Here is a 26855-nt window from a genome sequence, read left to right as displayed (position 1 = left end):
AAATAAATTCTCCTTTATTTTCTGTAAATATTATTTTTTACCCATTCCTCCATGTTGTGTACTTTTTCAGATCTATACTTTATTATAACATATGAATTATAAAAATGCTGGGTTAAAATCATAATTAAAATATAGAAAAGTATGTTTACCACAGTTTCTCTGTATCATGAAAAAAAAGAAAAAATACAGCAATAGTCATCTACGAGCTATTAGGAAATAAGCATATGTCCTGTACAAATCATATTATAGTAGTTATAAATTATGAAATTCCCCACTCATCAGCTGATTTGGCACAAAATGCATTGTATTCTTTTTACCCAAATTATATGCACAAAAGAAAAACTTAAAAAGTGTATATATAAATTATATAATATTTATTTAAAATATTTCCATGATTTACAATTAAAAAAGAAATAATAATAAATCTCAAACAGGTTAACATAAATGATTTAACAATAATTATTACAATGATATAATTTTAAATATAATTACTATATAACAACAATATTTTATTTATGTTAATACTTCCTGACATAGCAATTTAATTATTTGTTTTTAATTTTTCTAATTAACTATTTCACTAGATTTGTGCCTGTTGTATTTTAGCTGAGGAAAAACAAACACATAACAAAGAAACTAATCTTATAAAAATACAATATACAATAATTTAATTTAATATTCACCATATTTTTAAATCAATAAAGATTAAATTACTAAATAAAACCAATAAACTAAGGGAATTTTAAATAATTTATCAAAATTTTAATTTTTTACATAAACTGAAGATTATAAATATTTTGAGCAACCTGAATTAGAATATTACTTATGACTTAAGCTGAAGTTCAAATAACTGAAAAACCAAAATTGTGAAAAAAAAATGGATGCAGCTATCCTGTATTTACTTTTTTACACTCTAACCTGCCAGACGTAAATGTCAACCAGTTTGTAATTATATCTCTAAATATACAATAGTTGAAGTATATTAAATTGCTGTTCTTCAAATCTACAATCATTTTTCTAATGAGTAAATGAACTCTATTAAAAATATTATATTCAATACACATGTCAGCTGCTATGATCGTAACCTATGGTTTCATAAGTCAGCTGATATACTAATGATCAAAATAAATAATTATATAACATACTCACAAAAGTACAAGATATTGATTGAAATTTGATAGTTTAAAGCATCCTTTTCAATTTAAATGACTATTTGGTTTAGTCAGTATTTTAATAAAAAGAAAAAATATATATATTTTTTTCAATGAGTTATAGGAAATTCTTGTAATAAAACTTCTAAATAAAATAGTATTAATTATTACAGAAAAAGATTATTTAATCAATCATATCATAACCTTCAGTGAATATAACATATTATTTATTTGTACAATATGGTAGTTATAAACATGATTCGTTAAATATCAAATAAAACGTAAATTCTACGAAGTGAATGGATACATTTATATTACATTTTATTTTTTTTAAATTTAAAGAATCCATTTTTTTTAGTTTAAAGAAAATTTGTTATTAAGGAGAGAGACATTTTCAATTTCATAACAGAAGTTAAACAGTGAATGGAAAATGGCGGGCATTTGTAACTGGTTTATTTCCAGAAATTATAAGGAGTACCAAATTAAGCAGATTATAAGTCCAACATTTTTAATAAATAATTAAATGAAATCTAAATTACTTAAGTTACCAAATCTGAATATTTTAGAAAATATTGTTTAACTATGCACATATGTTGACAACTAATAAAAAAAAAATTTGATGTCATTTTACAGTGAAAAATTAACCAAACTACAAATAAATTAAACACATTTCCTACATGTAGTATGGCACTTAAATGTATTTAAATTTATTTATTCCAACAGCAGAAATCATACTTGACTGAAAATTACACTCAGCTCAACCGCAAATCATTAGTTTTTATCTAAAGTTTCAACAGCAAAGAATTAGTTAAGAACTAAAGTGTAAGGATCTACATTTTATGAAAACATGTATGTATACGCAAGCATTTATAAATTCATGTAGGTACATAACAAGCATACAATACCACACACATAAACCTAATTAACATAAAGTAGAAGCAAAGAAAAGAAAAAATTCAATATGTCAAATCAGAAGTCCCTCTCCAAGTGAATAACAATATTAAAAATTTATTTTATCAAAGTACATATGGTGTACAGTGTTCTTACCTTAAAAATAAAGGTAAGTATAAAAAATATGTCAACATTGTGATGTGGTACAGACTATCAGCCATATTAAAAAAAACTACATAATCTATTGTGCCAAATAAGATTTATTTACTAATGTAATAACTGCTCAAATATGTGGTGGGTACTTGTCCACACAAATCTATTTAAAGAGAAAGGTAAAGTTTAATACAAATAAATATTAATTTTCTTTTACTATTTAGCCATTAGGTGACTTACCATTATGCTACAAAGCTGAACCTTATGTCAGCATACGTCTTTCTATAAAGAAACAAAAGAAGAAAAAATGCTTCAGTTACTTTTGAGCCAGCCAAAAAAAATAAACAGATGAATATCATAAATTCTATAAAAATATCACATTTACATCATGCATACTGCTCCAAGAAAAATCTTAATAAACAACTCTTTAACAGTATGTTGTCTACATAAGCCACAGTAAACAAAGATTTATATAAGGAACAAGAAATCCTGATGAAAATTTCATATAATTGTATCCTCAAAAAAAAAAATAATAATACAAGGCAGGTGATAAATAAAATTTACAACATAATATTTATTTTTCAAACTAATTAATCATAAAAAAAGAAAAATATATACAATATTGAATAGTTAATTATTATATTTTTGATACAAACAATACAAAATTATAAACAATGAAAGTGAAGTAATATTTTTGAGAAAAGATTGCAATACAAAAATATAAAATTCATTAAAACATCTGAAATTTAAAAATGTTACAATATTTCAATAATAATAATAATTGAAGTACAAAAGGAGGAATTAATGAATATTACGCAATATTTTAAATAATAAAATAAATATATTTATACACTAACTAATTTCAATACCAATAGAGTAATATGAATTATATATTTTACAATTTTTTTCTTATTATAATATAACCTGTCTGAGACACTGATACAACTTAAAAAATATTACATTAAATAATTAATAATTATTTTAACAATTTAAGGTTATGGTAGGCATTATTTCTATTAGTCAATTATACTCAAATTTAACTAATTCATTTATTTAATAATGTACATCGATAATACCACTGCATCACACACGAAACGTCACACCGCACATAATGGAACTGTACAAGAAAATAACAAATATATAATAATAAGGCTATATTATTAGCTTATATGACTCACACTAATGTCCACACAATATTATTTTATTATTGGCCTCCACTGTCAACTAACATAAAATATAGAAGAAATTGTAATAACAAAATATCACTTTTCTCACAAAGTAGGCCTATGTATTATAATTATAAAATACAAAATAACAGTAATACAATAAATTCATATTAAGAAGCAAAACAGTGTTGTTTGAAAAACGTTTTTTTTAACAATGAAAAGATTAAAAATTGAAATATTAGTTCTTTATATTAAAGAAATTTAATCATTAAGATATAAGTATTTACAGTAAGTATTCTAATAAATAAAATCAGTAACACATTTTACAGCATTAAAATTATTAATAAATAAACATCGCAATAAACTTGTTACTTTTAAATTTAATTAATCAAAAAATAATATGTGGCTTTTTTTCTAGGTAATCTTCCGCTGACCCTTTTCAAACACGATTCTAATCTTTTTTTTACACATGTAAACCAGCCAGTTCAACTATGACATTTGTTTTTTTTTTTAATATAACTGATTAAACTGGGACTGTGTTTCACACTATATGAAACCAGAAATCTTAACAGAACATTATTATGGTGTAAAATATAGCCTACATAATTATATAAGCTATGTTTTCCAAAAGTTTTTATGTTAATAAAATGTGATAATATTTTTATACACTAATTTGTTCCTGTTTTACTGAATATACACAACTAAAAACAAGATTATTTCTCCAGTTTTCTTTGGAGCATTTAGATATAATATATAAACTAGTAGAATCCATTCTATACTTTATGAATTAATCCTGCCTATTGTAAATAAATATTTATCATATTAAAAATATGATTCATTTATATTTAAAATTAAATATAAATTAAAATTTTTAATTAAAAATCAAACCCGGTACACCAGCACAGTGGTAAGCAATACTTGCTGGTACACTATAGTATGACCAACATCATAAAAATATTGTACAATAATCTTGTAACTCTAATTTATTGTAAAAAAAAGAAACCTCAAAGGTAGAAATTCATAAAATTTGTTAAATGTTTATGGAACTTAGTATTCCATTTTTTTTTAATCACCCATTCATGAGACAGTAACTAAAACGAAATGATTAAGTGCAAAGGTAATATGGATTTTTAAATATTGTTATGTTTAACTACACCGTAATTCTAATTCTGTGATCCTACAGTATCACAGAACAGAAGTTTATATTCTATAGCTTGAATAGTCATTTTTTATTATGTATTAACTTTCCACAGTAATTGTTTCTGTTTATGTTTAACGGGTCTGTATAGTAAAATCATGCATCCATAGTGTGTTAATAGTGTGTCAAATTCATATCATTTTACATAATCATCATATTTGTTATAACTTTACTTATTTTACTTGACAACCAGACAAAAACTGCTCACAATAGCAAACACCATCCCCTTACAAACTTATGGTTCTGTAATATGAGAGTAGTATCGTGGAAAATAAAAGAATATGAAAATAAAGTTAAAAGCTAATGACCAGAACTATGTTCAACAAACTGATTCCCATAGATCACAAGAATTATCGGGGTATTACATTTTCAAAGATATGCTTTGGCGAAAAGCAGCTGATGCTATTTAACATTCAAACATTGAATACCTTAACTATTATAAACTACAGTAAACAAGTACTTTTAGGAAAATAATTATTGCATTCCAAAAGCAGTCGTAAAAAATTAATTTCAGTATATTAAAATTAATTAATATACTTCAATTAATGATCGCTTATTAAACATCACAGTTATTTAAATAACTCAAATATATTAATAATATACTCACCGCACATAATAATCTTAATTATTATAAGTATCATGCAAAAGTAATGCTAAAATTATGAATATATTTATGCTGAAAAGCTGTTTCAAAACTCCTTAATTTACACTTAAATAATATTATCAGACTTTCCAGCAACACAAAACATGAAAATTGACTATAAGGATTAGTTTACAAAAACCTTTTTGAAAAATCTAATCTATATCTTGTAAAATCATTCAGTAATAATTCTGGGCAATTACTCCAGTATCTACCGGACACAAAAAAAAATTAAACTGACCAATAATAATTTTTTTTTTAAATCTGTGTTTAAATAATTTTCACATACTTTTGTGCATTAAAAAGTAAAAATAACACAAAATTAGGTTAAAAACTTCTTAGGGAATTTTTAGATTTGTAAATTATATGCCTAGATTCTGATAATTTATAAGAAAATTTGATAAGAATAACAGTTTTTTAATTTACACTATCAGTAGCATTATATCATACCAAAATCTCCAATAGATTGCAGAAGTTAAAGACAAAACTTATCACAACAATAGAACACCAGACACAATCTATTAAAATATTTCACATTATTTATAAAAATCAGCAGTATAATAGTGTGTTTAGGGCCCTTGTCAAATTAGTCTTTCCATGACAGTATGCCAACAGTTAATGGGCCAAACTTTGGTATCTATGTCAAAACATAGATACCAAAGTAACGCAGTAGATTTTTTTCATTTTTAATACTTTTGTAGCATTATTACAAAGATTTTCTCTAAACAAAAACAAACATGAAACAGATTAGAGAAGCTGCAGTTGGTTTTCATATTTATTTCTTTCAATAGACTAAAATAGCATAATAAACAAAGATAAATCACACTATCACAGATAGATACTACTTGTAAGTGCTATTATAACAAATAAAATTTATTTGACTACTCCGATTACATTTTTTCTTTATTACCGATGAAAAAAGTGAAAATATATGTTTTGGGCATTATGCAATACAACATAATATACATTGAAATTTGAATGTTCTCAAAAGTAATTATATAAAAATAAGCAAATCATCACTATAAGAATTCTTTAGGTTTAATAATTTTTAACATTTTCATTATGAAAAAAATTAATTAAACCCCAAATAAATAAATAATTTGTATTAAACAAATTTTCAACTAGAAATTTATTTTATAAATGTATTTATTTACCAGTTATGGTAAAAAAAAACCATCAGGACAATAAAATACAACTCAATTTCCTTTTTGATTTTAAGTTTTTATAAATTCTTCAGCATGTGCTTAATATTTGAGTGAAAAATCAATTTTTTTTCTTCTTCAATAAAATTAAAGAATAGCATTTTAGTGAACTAGACTTCAAAACCATACCGAAGTAGCAGTTAATAATTTTATGAAATATAATAAATACTTCTTTAGTTTACAAAGTATATATAAAGTCATTAGCTTAATATTTTTCATAACAAAATAAATAAGACAAAATTACGATTTCATATATATTAAAATATTTTTTAAGATATTATTAAATAGTTTATAACAATTAACAAGATAATAGAACACTTGAGGTACTAATAAATAAAAATATATTTAAGAAGAAAAAATTAAATTACATGACATAATATAATACGGAATGATTCATGTTTCTAACTCTAAAGCAAATTAAGAAATCTGTTGTTATTTTTGCTGGCTACAGATACAAGTGACCTTGGCAAATGAGCTATAGTACCGACATTGTCATACACCATGCCAAATGCATGAGAAATAAGCTTGTAAGTCTACAATAAGTTTCATGCAAGATCAGAGAATTACATTACAGGATTTCTGGAAAAATCTTACAACTACCAATTAAACCATTTTGAGACAAGATCCCTGAGGTTCTGGGAAAATGAGTACATAATTTTATGCTATATTTTCAAGGTATCGGTAGAATTAACAGAAAGTCAGCCTATTATGTTAATGCTAATGGTTAATTCAAAAGAGCATGTTCAACTGGCCCTCTAGTATCCTCCAATATGTCAATTTAGCACAGAGATGCTAAGATTAACAAATAGAAGCAACTGACACACACGTACTATATGTCTGAAGCTACAATTCGAGATCAAGTAGTTAAGTGCTATCCATTGGGTTTCATTTAAATATTTATTTTAATAGTCAGAATACTTATACTCAAGCTACCCAGATTCTGAATACACTGAAAAAGGCTCCACTCAGTGAAAGCAGATGTGTACCAATTAGTAAATTATGGGACCAGTTTTCTTTATTCTTGACAAAATTGTTATTTCATAGGTTTATCCAGATTACATCAATAATTTGTTGTTATATTTGAAGATAATGAACATTAATACAAGTTTTAACATGCCACCATAACAAACCATCACATGTTTAAAGAAATAATTAAGTTTTTCAATGAATTCCTTGATAACTGATTAATTTTTTTTAAATCTTTGCCTCCCTGCTCACTGGACTTGTTACTCACAATTGTTCATTTTAACTGAAGAGAATTCTGTTCTATAATAATTCTAAAAGGCTACTGAGACTGTGAAAGACATGGCAGTTTACATACTGAAATTAGTATCTTCAAACAATTGTTAAAACTGAGTACCTACACATATTTCATTAAATAATTAATAATTGTATATATAGTTGAGATGTAGATAAATGAACAGGAAGTAACAGGATAAATGTATATGATGTTAAAGGTCGCCTATATCAAGAAGAAAAGTCGCAAGTACTGAAAACATAATAAAAGCACAATAGACCATAACTGACAAGGGGTGGGTTGACAGGAGGTCACCAAATCAATTTATGAGCGGGATTCAGAGACTTGCCTAGGAAGTAGAAAATGTTAGTAAAGAATGTATTATGCATATGAAAAATTCCAGATATAACATTAAAATGTGAATGATGTGGGAAAAATGGAATTAAAATATATAAATGAGGACTTAACACGTACTTATTACTTAAATTTAATGACATGATTAATTAAATGATAAAATATTTTTTTAAAGTATTCTGTATTAATTAGCAGGAAATCTTCAATGAGGAAATTTCAAGTCAAAAAAGTAAATACATAAAATATAATAACAAAACACGCCCACTTATATTTGATCAGAAAATTTTAATCACTAATACTGATAATCAACATTTTAATGAATCTAAAATTTAAATGAGCACATACAATTTATCAATTAATTATTAATAATCTATCTTTATACAGCAATTCTCACAATTATAAACAGAAAATAATTAAATGGAGAATATTAATTATAACAAAAAATAATTATTTCAAAGAAACTTTGAACAACCTTCTAAATGTTCACACAATGCTTAATATTTGTATTCAGAACTATAAACATCATTCTGCTTATAATATAAGCTGCAATTTTTATCCAAAATTAAAATTAATATAAGCTGCAGCCTGCACTTGTGTCCTAATGTGGATCAAGTATCTTTTATCTTCATGCCTGATATCAGTACTGAGATACATTTATGAATGTAGAGAGTATTTTGTATAAAATATGTCTTAGTATTTTTGGTTAATCATCCATTAATCAGTTAAATCTTCTAATTAAAAAAAAATTAATGACAAAATATATTTGTTCTGATGCTTCATTTTATATACGACAGATGTTCTGCACATCGAAAACAACCTTTGTGATTTAGCAAAAACAGATATTCTACTACAACTTTACAATGCAGAGGAATGGTTATACAGCATAAGGAAATAATATGTTTGTTTATTAGAGTGTCTAACAAAACTGGGCACTTCCTTAAATAGAATCTTATGAACTGGAATAGTAATGGGCCCTAATGTGGGAAGTTTTTATGTACAAGAACTGTTAATGTAAAAAAAACTTCATAATATTAATGCACAATCCTTCCTTATCTACATAATGAAACTATCAACTTCACTTTACTGATACAAACTTTTCATAATTCTAAAGGCTTCTTTGCACCTCCCTTTGTGAATTTCACCCTGCCAGGGACAAAAAAAAGAGAGTTTTTACAGATGAACAATAGACAATAATTTTGAATTAATTAGTCCCAAATAACACAATTTGGTTTTAAACTATGATTCTATATAAATTTTAATATATTTATTTAAAAAAGGCATGGAACCTAATTTGTTAAGATGCAGCTTACATTCAACATTGTAAAAGTTATCACATAAAAATGTTAAAACACAACTGCTTAAATGTTAGAATATAAAATTATACATAAAATATGATGATGTTAATAACAGATGTATTAAAAAGAAAAATTTAATGTTGGTTTTTCTTTTCAGTAATAAATTTTTACAATTCATTACTTGTACGGCACTTCTATCTCTACTTTATTTTCATTCATTATAATTAATGTTTTATGTATACTTTTAATGAAAATAAAATTGAAAATATATATAAATATATGTACTTTCTTAAATTAATTGCTTGTGAAAAATATTTATAAAACACAGTTTTCACATAAATACTGCAAAAATCTTAATATTCTTGAGTATTTGCACACAATATGAAGTATGCTGAGACAATCTTAATGATATTAACAGCAATTGCAAAAAGTATACGAAGTACACATTACAATGTAATTAACTGACAAAATTAACAACAGGCAAAATAAAGATGAAGACGGCAGTGGTTGGCAAGTGTGGCATTCCTGTGAGTCTCATAGCTTGTGATTACTGGTGAGCCATGTTAAGCCCTCATAAAGTCCATCACCAGTTGTCGCACATGAGGGCTGAACATACCAATTTCTGTCTCGAATACGTGTCAGTCCAAGTTTCTCCTGGATCTCATGTGGCTTCATAGCTGTAAAAATCATTACAAATAAAGAAGAAAAAACATTACAAACTTATATTAATGGACTATTGAGTTAATTTACCTCAACTAAAGAATAAAACTTTAACCTTAAACTTATTAAAAAGTACACTTTTAAAGCTTTATAAATACACTAATACAATCATAAATAAAGCAAGCGTTAATTTTTTTTTTAAATTATCAATGTTGTTCAGAATAAAATTAATAAATAAGTTGCAAATTATCTGAGTAGTTCAACAGACAACTTAAGTAATTTTGAACAAAAAAAGCAAACCATCTTTAATTCAGCAATGAATGCAATCTAACAGTTCAGACAAAATTGACACATACAGTTCATAAATTGATAATTAAATGCCAAAGTAATTGTGTGTAATCTATGCAGGAGCATATCTTATGTCAGGTGACATAAGAGTATGTGTTTTGTATCGTAACTTCACCTTTAATTGTAGGTCAATAAATTAATGGTAATGGTAATGGTAAATTAATGGTAATTAATGGTAGGTCAATAAAAAAGTTTGGAAATAACTCAGAATTACGGATAGTATTGTAACAGGTCCAGTATAATGGATTCCATCCAATTAAGAAGAAAGAAATAGAGAGTAATAATGAAAAGAAGAATGTTATATTTATTTATAGTCATTATTATTATTTTTATCACTTATTTTGTTTATATATCTCTAGAGAAATAAATTATATTTATACAAAATTTTTAGTTTTTAGTTTATTAGTCTCTCAATATACTTGCCAAACTGTGAACACAACACAATATTAAAAAGCTTGAATTTTCTTTTTCCTGTTTACCCTCCAGTAACTACCGTTTAGATAATTCTTCAGAGGATGAATGAGGATGATATGTATGAGTGTAAATGAAATGTAGTGTTGTACATTCTCAGTTCGACTATTCCTGAGACATGTGGTTAATTGAAACCCAACCACCTAAGAACACCAGTATCCACGATCTAGTATTCAAATCCGTGTAAAAATAACTGGCTTTACTAGGACACTGAATGCTGGAACTCTCGACTTCCAAATCAGCTGATTTGGGAAGACGTGTTCACCACTAGACCAACCCGGTAACTCAAATTAATAGTCATATATTACTTCCTTATACGAAGTAAAGGAAGTATTTAAAGTAAAGTAAAGGAAAAGTATACAAAGTAAAGGAAGTATTGTGATCACAAAAAAGTTCAGTTTTCAGGTTTTAACGGAAATATCTATTTCGACCATCCCTGAATCCATTTTGACTAGTTTCAGCGTGACGTCTGTACGTACATATCTCACATAACTCAAAAATGATCAGCCTTAGGGTGTTGATATTTTGGATTTAGGACTGTTGTAACATCTAGTTGTGCACTTCCCCTTTTGATTGTAATTGACTGAACTAAAAGTGTCCAAAAAAAGCCCAAAATCCAAAAAAATTTGGATTTTGGACTTTTTCTTAACTACAGTAATAAGCCCTCATTGGAAGCTTTTCAACGATGTATCATAAGTGGTACTACTTATTTTCACTGATTCAAGTTATAGCCAAATAAAATTTTAATTAATGAAATATTTGGATCTTAGGGGAAGGCTCATCGGTTCAAATCAGAATTTTTTTTTTTAAATATACCTACACACATTTATATACATACATAATTTATGTACTACATACATTTAAATACATAGCTACATTTTTTTTTCACATTACATGGAAAAAAAGAAAAACTGATGTGGGCTATAGCTCAGAAATTTAGGGTAAGATGAGGCTGAAGCACTACCATATGGTGGAAGTTTTTTCTACAGCCTTGTAGATAGATACATAAACAGTAAATGCAAATCCAAGGTTGTGATGCAAAATATAACAGCTAATAGTCCAGATTTTGATTAACCACATCAGCTACTTAACATAGAATAATTCAATTAACAGACAATACTTAGTCTGAAAAATCACAAATTTACCAGAAGTTTAAAAAATAATCAGCAAAATTATGTATTAAAAGGTTAGTTCAAGAGTAAGTATTAAAGGTTGTATTATTATTATCACTTAGTTAAAATAAATACATTATTATATTATTAGATATGTTTATAGAATTCAGAATGTTTACCATCTGGAAGATCCTGTTTATTAGCAAATATCAAGATAATAGCATCTCGCATCTCACGATCATTAATAATTCGATGAAGTTCTTGTCTAGCTTCATCGATTCTATCTCTGTCTGCACAATCAACAACAAATATGAGACCTTGTGTTCCTGTGTAATAGTGACGCCATAGTGGTCGTATTTTATCTTGTCCCCCAACATCCTGAACAAAAGATAAAAAGAAAATATTATTAAGAAAATTACTATTTTAATGATTAATTTTTTGATGATTCTTAAAAAAAAGAAGTTTTGATTAGTTAATTATCTCTGGAGATATAACGTCAAAATTGACTGCCATTGTGTGATTTTTGTAATAAATTATTATCGATAAATTAATATTTAGCAATAATTCGCATTTGGCAGTACGATATTTTGAACTTTTAGCTTACAGACATAGATTAAAAAAAAACGTTTTTTTTTGTTATAATTGTAATTGTTTGAAAAATTCCCTACGCTCTCCTCCTACTTAACCAATTTAAATTTTCAAAATGCATTTGGAAGGTTGAGAGCTTTTATACGTGATTAAATTTTCAATTATGTAAAGACTATTTCAGGTTCTACACAATTTTGAAAAATCACATTTTAAAATTTGGATTGGAAAGACCGATTTTGTTGAAATTTGGGTGTTGCTTTATCATATCAAAAAGTTTTTTTGGGGCAAAATCTAATGGTCCTATGTATAATATAAGTATTCAAAAGAAATTTCCAAAAAATCTTTTTTTTTTTTCACTTTTTTGATAGTTATTGCTACTTTTCCATCAATAATAATGTATTTTTCGATTTGCAACCAATGATATTGTGTGTAAAATTTAATAACATAAATTTTTTCTGTTTCGGCCTTTTCTCTAAAATGAACAGTTATCAAGTTATCTAGGGAAATAGTAAAAAAATGAATATTTTTGTGATTTTTTTTAATTTTGTTGAATAAAAATTTAAGCACATGTTTTTCAACTGGTGCATAACAAAATACTCATTTCTGATGATATTCTAGAGGCATTAAAGCAAAAAAAATTAGCAATCACACAGAAGAAGTCCAAATATGCCCATTTTAAAACAGATATCGCCTGGATTAAAATATAAATAAAAAATTCCAATTTTACTAATATTTTGTCATCCAGTCATGAAACAAAAGCAACCACACATTCTACAATATGTTACTCCAATTCGAAGCCAAAATATATGCATTAAAAAATTAAGAAATTTAATGCAAAAGAAACATTAATTTTTTCTCTGGCCTAAATGAACTGTGAGTAAACTAAAACACAGTTCAGCTAGGTTTAACTTAGATTTTGTCAAAGTAACTTCAAATTGGGCCAGAGACTAACTTTGGAAATAAAAATGACCAATAAACAACAGTTTCATGGAGTTTTACAGAAATTTGTAGTACGGTTGAATATAAATGGTCAAGCTGACTAACAGTTTTAAATGATCAGTCGTCAGCAAATCTGAAATATTTAGCACTGAAGTGAATAATATACTATCTTGAAAAAATTCGTTTAATATCATGGTGTATTTATAGAGCCATAAAGAAGTTAAAACTTCATTCATACCAGACAATGTTGTGTCCATAGGGTACTTAGGGGCCCATCATAGGGTTTTGAGATGTATCCTTATGGACATGAGAACCAGAAAGAAAAGCAACCTTTGGAAGCTTGTTCTTAAACTGTCTACCCAAAATTGTTGATCAACAACATGCAGCTTCCAACAAAGATGTACCTCTTGAGGAGTTGTGCACAAGGCTGGCCAAAACCTATCAAGCTTACAAGTTGAAAGCACCTTAAGAATTACGACAAGCAAATCATTATGTTATGTTTTAACACATTCTTTTGTTAACTCATCTACTGAGGATCATATAGATGCATAGCATTCATGTAGCACAATAACAGTAGAGTAGAACTAACACAAGTGCATTATAATTACCTCATAGTACAGATAAGCAAAAGACTGATTTACAAGACATGTTTCACAAAACCAATATAATGATATTTCAAAGTACAACTTTTATCTCAATTAAAAAAAAATTGACGGTTTACTATTTAGAGTTGTGATTCTTCACTGAGATTTAAAGAGTTATTTATTCATAAATGTAAAGTCATAAGCATAATCACATTTTACAATCATGAAAAGTTACACAAACAACATTATTTGTGTAACCTACACAAACAGTTAATTGTCAACATACATGTAATGTTCACTTTTAACTACTCTTATAACAAAATTTATACAATGTTACGTTATAAGAAAACATATATAAAAACATGCCTACATGCATCTGAAACACAAAACACCAAAATAAACAACGAATTAGCCAAATCTTTTGTTATACAACAAAGCAGCACTTTAACCTTGGAAGCAGCTGATAATTCTTTTGATAGACATAATGCAGTTCAAAATGCAACTGTCAAAAAATTGAAAAGGATATTTCTATTATTAGAAATTCAAAGAACACTGGTACTTTTCGTAGCCTTTATTTATTGTTTTTAGTTTCAATTGGAACAGTTTATCTATATTATTACCTGTGCTTTGATGTTACAAACTAACATTTATTTCATGGCTGGAGTTAGTCTATGTGTTTGTGTTGTATTAAATTGCAATTCCTGTGTTTTTGTACTTTTTATTTATAAAAATGTATACTGAATCAATAAACAAAAATGATATTTATAATGTATAGAGTATGATTTTTTGAATTATTAATTTTGTTATGATTAAACTCTTTGGACATTAGTGAAGGTGATAAAACAACTAAAATTATAAAAAAGAATATTACTTTTAGTAATTTATTGTATTTTTTAAATACTCTAATATTATAAAATTTAAATTAAGCAATAATTAGAACATGTCCTGCAAAACATAAATCATACTTTTTTTATATCTGGTTGTTATAATTGTTGAATTTGATTCTAAAAATTAATTTTTACGTTTCAGCACATTTTTATTATTTACCATTTTATTTCCTACTTTTAACATAAAAATGTTATTTTACATTTACATAGTAAGTTGAAATAAATAATATTTAAAGAAATCCACTAACTATAATACAACCATTATTTTATATCCAGAGTAATCAAAGCTAGTTTAACAAACCCAATTGTAGCAGCACAATATTTATTTTTTAATTCTGTTTAGTACAAAAAATACAGAAGATTTGGATAAGAATGCCTATCTTGTTATGTCTCTACTTCAAGCTATCCAAGGGACTTTCAGAAACTGAAAAAAACCATTCCAATACCAACTCCAATTCACAAGCAGAATGGAAAAACTAAAAATAAAGTTTATATCACTAACTTTGTTACAAAAAATGTTGATACTACTTTATTGTTCTGATATCAATCCTTCAGTTTTAATATCAATATGAAACAATAATATAATTAGTGAACAAACTATTGCAGGCAAAATGGGTGCTTTGAATGGTAACTAGAAATATTGTTTATCAAATAAAAGATCTTTTTAATCAACTTTATGTAACAAATATACTTACCCAAACATTAAATTTAACATTTTTATAGGTAACCGTTTCTACATTGAAGCCTACAGTGGGTATTGTTGTTACAGACTGTCCTAGTTTTAATTTGTATAAAATAGCTGTAAGAAACTGTTAATGGAAAATATTAAATGTACTCAACTTTACACATATTTTAAATTTAACTATAAATAATATACAGGAATATACAATACAGGTATCCTCTATTTGGAGACTTATATATTTTTAGTAGTAGATATTCATTTTTTCTTTTACTGTATATTTCATATAAAATATATCTGATCATAATTAACGTATAACAAAATACTTTAGAAATCTAAGATGAAATTTATGATTATCTTTATGTTAAAAATGTCTTAACAGTTGCAATAAATTTTATTCAAACTGAGAGAAAAAACATCCCAAACAAGGCATTTCTTCAACCTCACCTGGGTTTCCTGAAAAATATTTGGCTTAAATTATTATAATAAAAATACCCTTTTATTTTAAATAATTATTAATATTTTCTATAAGTCCAAAGAAAAACAAATTTCAAGAAATAAAACAAAGCCCCATAATCTGTGAGTACAACCACCTGCCACTTGGCACACTTTGCTTCATTATGTTGAAAATTTTACAAACACAAAAAAATTTTTAATCTACTCTTTATTCTACTTCTAGTAAACACAATAAACAGTAAAAAATACAAAACAATAATCACAAAAATAATAAGTGTAGAGTGGTCACTGTTATAAACAATGAGCTGGCCTTTGATAATTTTTTTTTTCTAAAATTCTAGATTCAAATATTTTTTGTCAATTTCATTTGTATTGATGAGCACCCTAAATTTCTATTTTTAGTTGCTAACATAATTAAACAATTTTTCTAGACACACAATGCTTAATTTTTGTTATCTTCAGTGCACTTAAGTAACACCATTGTTCAAAATTTCTTAAAATACATTATTTTCTACAAAACATATTATACTTAACACATGTAGTGAAACTTAAAAGTAGGCAGATGAAGAATTTATTCCCAGTTAATTTAAATCTTTGATTGAATCCTTGAGTCTGCTAAAAAGACATCCTGATTCTATAGTATCATACTTCCATACTTCCAGAATAGTAAATAGTCATTCTTTCTTTTACAGTGTATTCCATAAAAAATACATCTAATTGTAAATTAATTAAACAGTGAATTAAGTTCAGCAATGATATATCATTTTTTTACTATTATATCTAAAATTTCAAATCAACTGGATGACAAAAGTGGTGAAAATTTGAAGAGTTCAAAAGGGAAGGCAGACAGTAACAGATATATAAAACCATTTCAAACAGCTCGTACCAATTAAAATTTCCATAAATTCTATTAAAATTCATTAACATAAACAACTGCTGTTTCAACCTGAATAAATAAAACATTTGTGATTAGGCCTTTAGCTACAAATTATAAATCCAAATATCTTCATTTAATAAATCCTTACAAAGATTTGCTATTTTTGAAACATGTAAAAAGGTAGCAATTCATTAAAATCTAACATAAAAACTGAGTAAAAATTTCTGATTAGAGTAACTGCTGCCTGGTTTTTGTAAATACAAATATTTTCTTGATAAAATGAGAAGATTCACACAAAACATTACAAAAGTGCTTCGTTCACTTTTGGCAACTGATAAATGGTCACTCCTGCAACACAATATTAAATGCTGGGTCAGGAAATTTTAAAACTTCATGTAATCACAGTCAGGATAATAAATAAATAAAGGCAAAAAGGTAAAAATAAATTAAGGCAAAAAGATAAATCAATATTCATAGGATTCTTTCAGTAAATCAATAATACATAAACAGTTTTCAAAAGTTTTTGAAGGTTTAATACATTTAGAATTATCATCATATTCCTGTATAACATAAAATTTTATACTGTCATATTAATTTTTCCTTCTACCAGTCACATGAAAGTAATAACTGATTGGTAGATCTCCATCTGATGTAACTGTTTAGGAATCTGTTATTAAGTATTTCTAAATAACTCATATGCTTGTATTAGCTTCTTATTGGTATTCCTCATTCCAATTTCTTTCCAAAAAAATGTTGAGAAGAAAATCATAACCAATTATTTATTATCACTGAACTCTAACATGCACAATATTTGGCAAGTAGCAAATCCTCAGTGGATACCAAGCATTAAAACTAAAACATTGGCAAAGCATATTTATATTTTCATTTTAATAATAAGAAACACAAAATTTTAAAAACTAGCAACCTTCATTCGATTTTTATTTATCAGCAAGATTAACTACAAAAAAAAGATAAAATGTCATGTCAATAACCACTGTTTAAAAAAAGATAAAACTGAAAGATTTTAAAAATCTGTTTAATCTGATTTTAAAAATTTGTTTTTACAACAAAAACCAAATGCGTTGAATAATGAAATGATTTCAAACAATTAACATAAAACTAGTTTCCCTAGAGTAAAAATATCGCCATTTATTTTGTTAACATTTTTTTTTACCATCAACAAACATTTAAAATTTAAGAAAGAGTTATTTATTCATTTACTTTACAAGCGCTGTTTTAATGAGACATAAACGAGTTTTTAATAAACTAATCCTCTATAATGAATTGGTGGTACAGTTTTCAGAACTTTTTAATTAAAAAAAACTTTTTTAATTAATATGAAAAAGTAGATCACACTTGATCCAAACAATGTTTAAACATTCTCAAACATTCTGATGCATTTTATTTAGCCCTATGTAAAACAAAAGTGAATTTTTTAAATTTTCAGATGGATATTGTGAAAATTTATGCAATATTCATGACTGATTATTATTTTTAATCATCTAATTAAAAAAAGGGTTTTTTAGTATTCTGTAAAAATTATTAAAATTTTCTCTTTGTGTTGCAGTCTTTAACAGACTTAGTTTTGATATGCCAGTAGACATTTTCAGAACTTACAATGTTTTTGTTTGTACACAGCAATGCACATCACTCAAAATTTTTCCTATAAATTTTACAAAAATAAAAAATTAATAAAAGAAAATTAAACTTAAAATTTTTAAGGACTGGGGTTTTCTCCAGAATATTCAGAGGTACATACTGACCACCTGAATGCAGAATCAACTACTTAAAGTTCATTAATAATACATAGGGTTTTAAATCATTTGTGAAAATTTAAGGATAATATCTACAGATAAAATGTCAAAAAATGTTGAGTAGTAAAAATATTTTTATTATTACTAAGGAAAAAACAAGGGTCAACCCATTATGACATTAATCAATTATTATATTTTATTAATTTAAAAAGCTATGACACTAAGAGTTTTTGAGAGAGAATTAAAAATAAATTAAAGGACTAAGAAAATACTAAGTTTAATAAACATCAAACACTAAATTAATTTGTAAACTAATTGGGATGTTTTAAGGGATGTTAAAATGTTTTAAGGCAGGCTCGGTTTTTTTTTTTAATTAAAGGATACTTGTTTTGCCAGCAGCATCTAGACCTAGCATGAGTATTCTCATCTCCTTGTTGCCAAATATCTTGGAGAGCAGCTTCCCCATTGCAGAACAACTTCTGCCAACTTTCTGTAAAAGAATAAAAAAAATACTCATTTAATTAATTTGCTATCATCTAACTACAAGGAAATAAATACAGAAACAAAATTTTCCTGATAACTCAGAAGTAAGGAAAAATATTTACAACTTGAATTTTTGCCTCTTTGTTTACAAGTTAAAATAATACATCAATACCTTCTAAATTATTGTTTATTTTATATCTTATTATTTAAATTATTATTGTTTCATGAATAATTTTTACGTATTAATACGAGTTTAGCAATCTATATATTTTTATAATGCTGCTTTTTTATCTATAGAGTAAGCATACTTACCCCATCCCTATAATAATCTGAAGTTTTTCTGTTGTTGAAAAAAAAATGATTAATTCATAACTTTGTTAGAAAATGCTTAACATTTTTTGTAATAACAATGTTTAAATAGACCAGGTTGCAAAGATACTTTTTTTTTCTGTTTAGCCTCAAGAACCACCATAAGGTATTATTTCAGAGGATGATATGAATGAATGTAAGTAAGTGTAGTCTTGTACAACTCAGGTCGACCATTCTGAGATGTATGGTTATTAATTGAATCCCAACCACAAAAACACCGGTATCCACGATCTAGTATTCAAATCCATATAAAAGTAACTGCCTATACTAGGATTTGAACCTTAGAATCTCTACTTCAAAATCAGCTGATTTGCGATGACAAGTTAACCATTAGACCAGCCCATTGGCTGGTCTAATGGTTAACTAGTTTTACAAAACGCTTAACATTTTTTTTGTAATAACATAATATTTAAATAGACCAGGCTGCAAAGATACTAACAATTAAAAAGTTTACATGGCCACCATTTTGAAATGGACTGAGATATCTTGTTCATTATTTTTATAAAAGTAAATTCTTTACGTATCCTAACAGTATACAAAATTTTAGCTCAATACAATTAACCATTTCTCAGAAATATATTTTTATGTTAAAATACAAAATGGCAGATAGCCAGTAAACTAAGCATTACCAGATATATGTTGACGTAGAATTATTTATTTATTTGGATGTGGGGGACCACCCCCTGAATTCTTGAAAGAGTTTTTATAAACACCCACAGTCTAATAAGTGATTTTTTTCAATTCTTGTAAATAAAATCTTCTTTTAGCAAGTGAATTTTTATTTGAGTTTGGATTGATTGATGTCCAACATACATACGAATTGTATGCAGATATATCAAGCACATTGTAAAAAATTATCGGCAACAGTCAGTTTTGCGTTTGCAAGTGTATGTGGCTAAGAATTGGTCAATCATATTTAGAGCATCTTTAGTAGCGCTAAAGTCTAAAATGGTTTGGGGTTTTTTGTCAGTTCTCATGTTTATCTCTGTTCCAATACTTAATTAAAGTACTCATGAGTACAACACTTTTGTTCTTTTTTAGATCATAGTTCACTACTGTTGTGATAACAGCAAAAAAGAAAGATAAGCTGTAAACATACTTACTTATCATTTGCACCGGCAATTCTTTCCTATTTTATCTTATAGTATCAAGCAAAATTATTCTAAATCTTAGAAGAAGCTATCCTAAACTGTAACTTGTAAAAAAATTACCTATTGTATCATTGCAACCTCTGAGGTCACTAGACAAATCTCACACAACTCTTATTCCCTGATTCTTCTTTGGCTGGCCATCTGGTTCTTTTCCAGTATAAACTTGCAATTTCAACACTACAGAAGTACTACTAACACAAAATGTCCATCACTTTATATCATACTTTGAAGGTTTGCTGGAAATATATTATTTGAAGGGCAGTGGCCATGAAAACCAAAACTGTTCATCAATTATTACATTTTCATTAAGATAGTACAATTTTGGTAGAACTTTTCCTCTTTTCACAGACTTCAAGCAAAGGAGCTAACTTATCTATACACCTTTGTTCTTGACATGTTGATCTATTATCAAAATGTAAAACTCGAGATATTAATTGAACAAAACATTTCAAAGGACATAGTTGTTTGGAATATGGGATATTATAATATCCCATGAGCTTTTTGTTGATTGCCCTTGAGATCTATAAACTCCCACCAGTAACAAAAATCCAGAGTATGCCTGAATTGAGATGTCTAAATTCTTCCATTTTTCTCCATAAACTTGAAACCCCTCAATGTTAGTCATTTTTATCACTTCATTTTTGATAGAATTAAAAATAAGATGAAACACTCACAAAGTATGTTATCCTGGAAAATGCATATCTCGTGACACCAGGTGAATTTCTGATAATGTTTTAGGCAACTCTTGTCATCGTGTTGTTGTAGAGGCTCCACCTTCCACTGACTCTCTATCCTTACAAAGTATTTTGCTAGCTGTAAAATTTATTTTCTTTGCCTTGCTCAATTAACCTCAACAGTTATCACTCTTGTATACTATCGGCACTTGTATGATTTTCAATCTCTGACATTCTTCATTCTTCACTGTCAGAAACAATTATGTTTTCACAAACTGCACTCTGTTCTATTTGATTTGCCATACACATATTGTACTATATAAAACAATGAAATCAGATTAAACAGACTGAATTATTTACAACTATATTTGTAGTATTGTGTCTGTTGTGTGTAAGTAACATGTCCTAATGTGACAAAAATTCATGTTGAAACTAGCATAATTAAAACAGTTAGTTTACAAATGTAAAATTTGTAAACGTATTCAGTGACATAATACTTGTTTTCTTTTTTTAAGAAATATTTGTTTCATTTAAATAGTGTTTCATAATTGCAGATGATGATTTAATACATACAAGTTCAGGCAAGTCAAACTTCGAAGCAAAGAGGGACATTATACCGTGCACATACAACCACTTATCCCCAACCCACCCACCACCAGTAATACGAGGGTTATTTTTTTTTCAAGGTCCGATCGGTCGCGAAATAAAAACCCGGGCAAAAATCGGATGAACCTTTGCGCATATGTGTTGCGCAGCGTCTCTAGTATGGCTTTCAATCACGCGCGTCACTTCGTTTAGTTCTGAACACGCAGCTAGCACGTAAACATGTCTACGACAATAGCATCTCCCGCCAAGTGTGAAGTCCGTGCGGTAATTCGATTTCTTCAGGCTGAGGAGTGTAATGCAGCTGAAATTCATCGACGAATAAGTAATGTGTACGGTGAAACTTCAATGAGTGACAGCAAAGTGCGACAATGGTGCTGGAACTTTAAAGCAGGACGTGCAGATGTTCATGATGCAGGCGGTAAGGGAAGGAAGCGAGTGTCACCCGATGATCTCATTGAGCGAATGGATGAGGCAATTCGAGAAAATCGTCGGTTCACAATTTCTGTATTGGGTGATTCGTTTCCTGAAATTTCAAGATCAGCTCTCTACACCATTGTGTGAGTGAGAGACATTAGTACCGCAAACTGTGCGCGAGATGGGTTCCCAAGATGCTTGGGAACACAGGCGGCTCCGTTCTAAGACGAGGGTATTGGAAAGTTGGTACCACGCTACGACAAATGTCTAAATCGGAGTGGCGACTATGTAGAGAAATAGCGTAACTATGTAAGTACTTGTTACAAATAAAAAAATTTTTATTTTCATTGTGGTTTTAATTTCGTGACCGATCGGACCTTAAAAAAAATAACCCTCGTATAATATAAAATACCCATTGTGTCATATTGATCCGAACAGTACATTAGTACAAAACTAGAAAATAGGGCAATAATAAAAAGCAGTATTAAAATCATCATTAAAAATGATAATTTCCTAAACACCTAAAGTAAAATCTTTAGCGAGAAATAAATGACAGAAAGAGAAAAATTCTTTCAGATCATATTGAACCGAGCAGTACAGTAGAAGTTACGATGTATCAACATGATACTGCATAAACTAGTAATCTGATTACATTAGCAATGAAAAATCAGTGATACGCATAATGATTTCTAAGTTTTATCACTATCAGCAATTTCAATACTTCTTTTTCACCTTTATAATTGACCACGTAAAGCAAGATTAAAAAAATACAGTCAATTTATCTGCATAACTCGATAGTATTTGTTTGTGTAAATTAATATATTCACAAGCTGTTTTATAATTTACACATAATTTTTTTTAATCACAAATTGTTTTTTTTTTCGTAAAAAATATTATGTTCGTATTAATTTTCACACTAATAATTTCTGGTCTTAAAGAAGCCGCATTTTTCTCTGTATTATACCCTTCCCAAGTATCAATACTTGATACTTCCCTCATAACAGGTAGAACTTAATTTTGAAATTAAAATTTAACTAAATGGCAAAACTTTTTAAGAACTCTTCATTTCTTTGAGTCGGGAATGGATTTCGTAATTTTTTTTCGAAAAAATAAATTCACTTTCGTAACTCGACGACGCGAGCACAACCTTTTGTGCTCTGCTAGAGCAACATGAAAAAGAAGGGAGGATTAACTTCCAACACTACTTGACGATTAAAATTATGAAAACTGTAGCTTTCTTGCATTCTGAAGGAATTTGGAAGTTTTGAAAGTGATTTACATGAATGGATCAAATTTAAGACGCAATCGGATTTTGAAGTGAAAAATCGTGAAAAAATACTTTTATCTAAAAAAAAAAATTAAGCCAATAGTCGTGGAGAAAATGAATAAAAAAGGAAAATTCAATGAGATTACAGTACTTAAAATTCTATTTTGAATAACCCCTGATATTTATAAATTTTGTGAGAAAATTCTATCATTAAACGTCTAATGGATCATTGCTGCAAACAAATCATTAAAGTAATTGCCCGGAGAAATTTGGGCGTATCCCTAACTTACCTTTTAGTAAAATATTACATACCCTGTGTCATTTACGCTATAAAAGTAATCAATGTAATCGCCTCAGCACAATGCTCTCATAAAATCCCGTGTTTGTTTTTCTGTTTTCCATCCTCAAACGTTTTAAAGGAGACGATAGCAAAAACCGACGATCTGCTTACATTGCCACTTTATATAAATATTTGCTTTAAAATAATTTCATTATAAAAAAACCTTTTTTTACTTCTACGTCTGGAAAACGTTAATAAAAATTCTTTCACCAGCAGGTTTGCTTGCATATTATATCCTAATTAACGGCTTTGTAGGCAATTATACTATATCTACAAACCCGCTTAAAATGACGGCAAAATTTAAGTATTTGATATTAATCGTGATAAATGATCATACTACTGCCAACTTAAGTAGGCAATGTTCATAACAGTACTGTAATTATATTTTACACAACAATAAAGAAACCATTCCCTAGAAAATGAATCCTAACGTAATTCTAACGATATTAATAATTAAGTAAATAATGCAAAATAACTAACACGACCAAAGGATGTTCCATAACAAGGCGTGCTCATTTTACCATAGTCTTTATATCTAACGCGCACTCGATTAACCACATGTACAAGCCTCCACAAAATGTTATGGCCTTGTTTAATCCGTAGAAAAAAACACACAAATCCATAGAAAAAAAATCTATAGATAAAATACACACAAAAAATTACATGTATACTAAATCCGTATTAAAAAGTATTATATTGTGTTACTAGTGTTACTGCTAGTTCGAAAATACCATCTGAAAGTAATAAAACTACGTAAAAAAGAAAAATGTTCATATTACGACAGTCAGCCAAAATGAAGTTTATCACAGCAACAGAGCAAAATTAATTTGCCGATACCGTGCAAAATTCATATTTTTACATACACCTTTTCACGTAGTTTTTTTATAATAAGAAAATTAATCACGTGTCACTATTTTTTGCAAATCGACAATTTTTTTCATATACACATAGATGTTTCAGGCGTGGTAACTGCTCATCCGGATATAAATAATTTTGTTAACAGTTTCATTTTTCTGTTATCCATGAGATAATATGTTAAAAAATCTGAAGCTTTAATTTACATATCAGATATGTCAACGGCAGATCAAAATTTATTCGCCGATCTATGCATTTCACTTTTTTTTTTAATATTGTAAGTTGAACCGATATCTGTGGTACAAAAATTTACCTTTATTCCAGTTAACTAAATTAGGATTAGGAAGTCGATAAAATAAAAAAGAAATTGATCGAATAAGGTCAAAACTTATATAGTGAACTTACTTTAAACACAAATTTTATTTTTTTTATTCGTACAGAACGATCTATATAATCAGACTTCCAACAAAATAAATAATTCCAGGCACGTAATTCGTAAAGACCATTCTTTTAGGTCAGTGATCTTCCTGCAGGAAATTCTTTGTGAACGAGACGGAATTATTTTACAGGGGTTCACAAAATATTTTTCAGTAGAGCGAGGAATAATAGACCATGTCAGACCTTTCCGTCATCTATTTGTTATATGGAAAAAGGGTCAAGTCGGGATAACAGAGAGTAAAAAAGAATAATGATGCCCGACACGCATAAAGGAACGGGTTTCTTTTTCAAATATCAGTCGTCTTACTTTAAGTTATAAATCGTGTAATAGACTGTACAAGATTTTTATAGAAAATTAAATTTTGTTTCTATAATTCGCGTGTAAGAGATTTCACCTCTAAAACTGTAAACCTTTTTTTGTATAGCCAATGTAAAGACGGCTACGAACTTCAAAAATATTTAATTCCTACATATATAAAATATGAAAATTCGAATAAATTGTGAGATATCGAAAAAAATGTATACCATAATTAATTAATTTATAATTAAGCTTTACTATTACATTTCAATAAGTATAAAAAATAAGTTACAATTTAACGGTAAAAGATTGTGAAAAACTTAGATTTTTGGTTTGAAGCAAACAAAGAATGAATACTGGTAAAAATTGCAAACGAGAACTAGGGGTGAGTAAACAAAGGTAGTTTAATAACAAAATTCAACCTTTAAGTAGAGATAAATAAAAGAAAAACCGGAATGGAGAACATTGTGGCGGTAGATATTCTTCTAATGACAGAAGGAAACATAAAATAACACTTTAGGGATTATTTAAAGTCGTTTTAAAGCTATAAATCAAACAGCACCATCAATATAATTTACATTTTATATATGTGTAGAAAATAAATATATATTAATTTAAATAAAAGAGAAATAATGCAAAGATTAGAAAAATCAAACAAAAAACCTATTGGTGATAAAAACAATCATATTTAGTGTTTTTTGTTGGCTATCATGTTTTATATTAATAAAACAAATCCCTGCAATCTTTCACTACAAGCTTCCACAATGTAGCAAATAAATATGCATATACAACGGTAATATGATAATTCAAAATAACTTACATTCGGTAATGTGTAACTCGGTAAATATAACAGTACGTAAAGTAATAATGAATGTCCAGAAAGATGATCTTGTGAAAAAGGGTGAAAAAGGTCAGAATAATGAGTTTAAAAAATAATAATTCAAATTGTAATTAATTAACACATACATCATAAACATAATGTTTTAATTTTGTTCCTCTTGTGAAAATACATGCAGTCATACATATAAAATCATAAAACGACAATGAAGGTCGACAGAATGTAGGTCGTAAGAAACAGACACAGTAAAGTACTGAATCGCAGTACTCCCTATCGTAGAAATTAGACATCTGAAGCTTTAATGAACGATGAAATGAACTGTTTCATTCCTTAAAAAATAATTTTCTCGTAATAAAAATTCTAGAAAAAAAACTGTACACAGTTGACTTTTTTATTTTTAATCTAAATCGAGGATGATAAAGAAATATTTTATGTGCGTACCACTTTCAGTTAATTTCACCAGGATACTCATACAAAAGA

The 26855-nt window shown here is 27.4% G+C and overlaps 1 protein-coding gene across 5 annotated transcripts in view; it reads right to left on the bottom strand.

The window, feature by feature from the left end:
- Window positions 1-351: 351 nt before the first annotated feature.
- The window catches only part of Arf6 (ADP-ribosylation factor 6), a 154043-nt gene continuing 127539 nt past the window's right edge, over window positions 352-26855 (bottom strand). For all 5 annotated transcript variants that reach the window (XM_075361207.1, XM_075361208.1, XM_075361209.1 and 2 more), the window contains 4 exons: window positions 19027-19132; window positions 15572-15675; window positions 12058-12256; window positions 352-9964 (listed from right to left, as the gene is read on the bottom strand). In XM_075361207.1, the coding sequence (XP_075217322.1) occupies window positions 9822-9964; window positions 12058-12256; window positions 15572-15675; window positions 19027-19108 (528 nt within the window). In that variant the 5' untranslated portion in view covers window positions 19109-19132 and the 3' untranslated portion in view covers window positions 352-9821. The remainder of the gene's footprint in view (window positions 9965-12057; window positions 12257-15571; window positions 15676-19026; window positions 19133-26855) is intronic.

Source organism: Lycorma delicatula, chromosome 3 (assembly GCF_047948215.1).
Source record: "Lycorma delicatula isolate Av1 chromosome 3, ASM4794821v1, whole genome shotgun sequence".
NCBI classification, from domain to species: domain Eukaryota; kingdom Metazoa; phylum Arthropoda; class Insecta; order Hemiptera; family Fulgoridae; genus Lycorma; species Lycorma delicatula.
The sequence above is the reverse complement of the archived record's forward strand: the minus strand, read 5'-3'. Positions and strand labels throughout refer to the sequence as shown.